Genomic DNA, 4,319 nt, shown 5'->3' on the forward strand with positions numbered 1-4,319 from the left:
TGGTTGTTAATGGAAAGGCCTACTGGGATGGTATGAAATACTAACTCCAGTAGGGCTGGCGAATCAAGAACCTGGGAGCAGCGTCCTCCAGAGATTTCGTTGAAACTCTTTGCTGATTGTTGTGGTGAAAAGGGGGAGGAGGGGAATAGGGGATTTAGGATTGTTTATTTGTTCCGACCAGAAAAAAGAAAAGCAGAATTTTCTTTTATTTGTATGTAAAAATATCCAACATAAATAAATAAAGTTCTTGCCATGACCAAAACATGCCAATTAAAAAAGTAAGTTAATGCTTCAAACAAAGTGCTACTAATTAATTTTAAAATTTAAAGTAACCAAAAATTGGTAATAGCTACTAACCACTTTTCCACTCTAGAATTTCGTGTTGACCATAAAACAATTGGGGAGCGCATGTAATTATGGTCATCAGGGCCGCACAATAACTAGCATGGACTCTACCACACTTAAAACTAGCCAAGTTGAAGCCCGCCTCTTGGTAGGCTTGTAAGTTACAAGAACGGAGGGGCGCGTGAGAAAGAAATAGGAGGTTTTGAAGGGCGCGTGTTGGAATGTGTAATGTACGCGCGGGTGGAAGATTCGCAGGATGTTGTGTTCCCCCGACAGCTTTATGAAACGCTGCCTAGCTCCCACTCACTGAGTCACTCGCTGTGTTGTGTTGCTTTTCTTCTTTCATCCTCTCTGGTGTAGTGTAGTTGCTTAAGGAGGTGAAGAAATGGGAGAGGGAAGAGGGTCCACTCTGGTGCACCTTCTGGTTGTGGCTCTCTGCTTGGTTGCATTTGGTTTCGCCATTGCTGCTGAGAGAAGAAGAAGCGTGGTAAGCCCTCTTTACTTATAGATCTACATTTCCCTGATTAACAACTAAGTAGGTTTGTTTGGACAGGGAAGCATAAAAAGAGATGAAAGGACAAATGAAACATACTGCACCTACAATTCAGATGTGGCAACAGGGTATGGAGTGGGGTCTTTCCTCTTCCTCCTTTCAGGTCAATCACTGCTTATGGGGGTCACAAAGTGCATGTGCTTCGGCAGGCCATTAACACCTGGGGGTAATCGTGCCTGGTCTATCATCTATTTTATGTCTTCTTGGTGAGTCCCTCTAATAAGACATTACTTCTTACTTCTTAGTTTCTTCATCATAACAAATATGTAGGATGAATTTGCAGGGTGACTTTTGTTATTGCAGAAGCCTGCTTGATAGCAGGAGCCAAGAAGAATGCGTATCACACAAAGTACAGGGGAATGATTTATGCTCAGAACTTCTCTTGTGAATCATTGCGCAAAGGTATCTTCATTGCCGGAGCCATTTTTGTTGTTGCAACCATGATCCTCAATGTTTACTACTACATGTACTTCACAAAGGCAACTACAACTTCGCCTTCTCACAAGCCCAATCGCCAAAGCCCCACTCTTGGTATGACTGGATATGCATAATTTCCAACAAACAAACACAAATATTTATAGTAATACATATGCTCCCTACTATTTTGTAACATAAGCAATGCTTTTAGAGTGCTCATGGATTTATCAATCAAGAGTTGTCAAATATAGACTAGTAGTATCGCTGGATTTGATCTTGTTCCTATAGAGGCATCGAAATTAGTTTGTAGCTTGTGTCTAGACAGACATGAAAACACTAGCTCTCAGAATTGTCATTTAATGTATTTTTGTCACATTGAGTTGAAGAATTGCTTTAATCCATTTGTGACTTGGGAAAACCTCTGATGAAATTACAAATACATTTCCTTGATTCCATTAAAAAAGGAACCATTCCTTAGGTAACACTTAAATATCTTTATGGTTTACCTTCTAATTTCCTTCTCATTATAATCTTAACTCAGAGTTAGTTTAATGTGGCTCATCAGGTCAAATTCATTACTTCCCCCAAAAATTGAAATGCTACTAGAAATTAGAAACATTCAAAGGTGAATGTTCTTGCTTGCAATTTGGACTCCAAGTAGCATCCCTTTCCTATACTTAGTATGCTAGAGATTGTCTAGTAGTTAGTTAGTTAGCAATGTTTAAAGGTGTGGATTAAAAATATGTTTTTAAATTATTAAACTAAAAAAATTAGATTAATAATTAAAAATATTGGCTAAAAATAATAAATTCTGGTCTATATTAATCTCTTGTAACTTCAGTTAAATTAAGTCTTTTTTTTTTTGGTATTCTAACAGAGCCGAAAATATGAAAAGCAGATCTTGTCTCCTTTGTTGCTACATTTTTGGGTCTTAGATCAATGGTTGACTTAACTTCAAGCAAAGAGCAATGGCCCAGTCTATCTTCCGTTATGTGTATGATTTGTTGGTTTAATGGCCTGTTAGTAAACCCAACATTAATTTTGTTTCAACCCAAAAACGAAGAATATAACCAAAAATATGTTTGACGTATTTACAACTTACATTGGATCCCCAACCTGACCAAAAAAAAATATGTTCGATTCCCCAAGAACAAAAAAAAATAAAACACAACAAAAAAACTTAGTAATTACGGCAATTTTTTAAGGTTACTACGGCAGTTTCATTATTACCTTGACGACACTCAAGAAAAACTGCCATAATTTGAAGCGCCATTTGGTTATTATGGCAGTTTTTAAAAAACTGTCACAATTATCTGGTTAAAACGGCAGTTTTTGAGTTAGGTTGAAACGGCGGTTGAAACCACCGTTATTTCCAAATAAAATGATATTTTTTTGTTGGTTAAAATGATGGTTCAAACTATTGTTTTTTTTTTCATATAAAATGACACTTTTGGTTAGTTTAAATGGCGGTTTCAAACCACCATTATTTCTAAATAAAATAGCGTCTTTTTGCTTGGTTAAAACGGCGGTTCAAACCGCTATTATTTTCAAATAAAACGATTTTGGTTGGTTATGACGTTTTATATTGTTTAAAACGACAGTATTTATTGTTTAAAAATAGTAGTATAAAACTGTTGTTTTTGCCAAGTTAAAATGGCGAATGAGGACCATGGCGTGGTGGATTGTCTTAGCCACGTCGAACTTGAAGACGAGAGTCTGGAGGCGATACTCGAGGAAGTTTTCGACAGTGAGAACGAGGACGTAATCGCGGAAGTGACAGAGAGAGTGGCACCAAATCACTGAAGCTCGCTAATGGCAGTAACAATGTTGCCTGCGGCGGCGAGGTGATAAACAAAGCAACAAGGAGATGATAAGCGATGACTAACCTTCAGATCGAAGTCAGAACAAAATCGTAGAAGCTCATTGAAGACAGCGACACGACGTTGATAGGTGTCGTGAGGGGATGAGCAGTGACAGGGAGATGAACGATGGCGGTGAATTAAGCGGCAGCAACAAATATTCAGATCAAAGCTAGATCGATAACCAGATGAAAGTTCGATGAAGGCAGCAACAATAGCGTTTCTTGCAGCGGCGAGGAAATGAGAAGCGATGAAGGGATGAATGATAGCGAGGAGATGAACGGTGAAAAAAGATTAGGGTTCGTCATTTATATTTCCCACAAATTTCTCATATATGCATCAACACATAATCTGAATTAAAAGAGAAATGAAAAATGATAAGGGCGGTTTTAAACCGTCATAATCAACTAAAATCGCCACAAAAATATGAAAATTCTGGCAGAAATTAAAAGCGGCTGGCAAAAAAAATTGGCAATTTTGACCATAAAATTATTGTCATTTTAATCCACTTTTTTGTGGTGAAAGACGATATATTTTATTATAACTAAACAATAAAAATACGAGAAAAGATATAAATATGTATTTGTTGGGAGGATTATTTAATGATATAATTTTTACTTAATTGAATATATTTAAACAAAATTACGAGTTTACATATTATTCATATTTTTTGTGCTATATGAAGCTACTAATCACTTTAGCATGTAATTAAGGATATACAAATCAAAGGGTAAATGAGTAATATATGTTAAAGGGGGCACGCCCCCACCCCGAACCATTTCAATTTTCATGTGAAAAGATAAACAACATGGTAAGTATTCATTAAAATTATTATCATAATCAACTAGTAATAATTTTCCTGTGAAAGTATGCATGTTTGACCTTCCTATAGGAACCTTTATTTGCTTTTAAAGGTAAAGCAAGACTACAATATTAGGTCAAAGTAAAATGCTGATTCCCCTAGTAAAAGAGTCTAACTCCACTAGCCTTTACAATAGATAAACTTTTAAAACGACTCTTTCTCGTCCCTTTCTCGTGTTTTTTTTAGCTTTCAAAGATCTCCATATATGTTTTCAGATATTATGATTTGTGTTATTTTTTAATTATCTGTGACCATTAAAATGTTAATTAAGTTGTAGATTTTA

The 4,319-nt window shown here is 36.1% G+C and overlaps 1 protein-coding gene across 1 annotated transcript; it reads left to right on the forward strand.

The window, feature by feature from the left end:
* Positions 1 to 504: 504 nt before the first annotated feature.
* On the forward strand, positions 505 to 1,716 carry LOC130951185 (uncharacterized). Its single transcript, XM_057879817.1, has 3 exons — positions 505 to 832; positions 899 to 1,104; positions 1,182 to 1,716. The coding sequence occupies exons 1-3, from the start codon at positions 731 to 733 to the stop codon at positions 1,447 to 1,449; spliced, it is 576 nt and encodes a 191-aa protein (XP_057735800.1). The 5' UTR covers positions 505 to 730; the 3' UTR covers positions 1,450 to 1,716.
* The last annotated feature ends 2,603 nt before the right edge of the window (positions 1,717 to 4,319 follow it).

This window comes from Arachis stenosperma, chromosome 9, assembly GCF_014773155.1.
Source record: "Arachis stenosperma cultivar V10309 chromosome 9, arast.V10309.gnm1.PFL2, whole genome shotgun sequence".
NCBI lineage: Eukaryota > Viridiplantae > Streptophyta > Magnoliopsida > Fabales > Fabaceae > Arachis > Arachis stenosperma.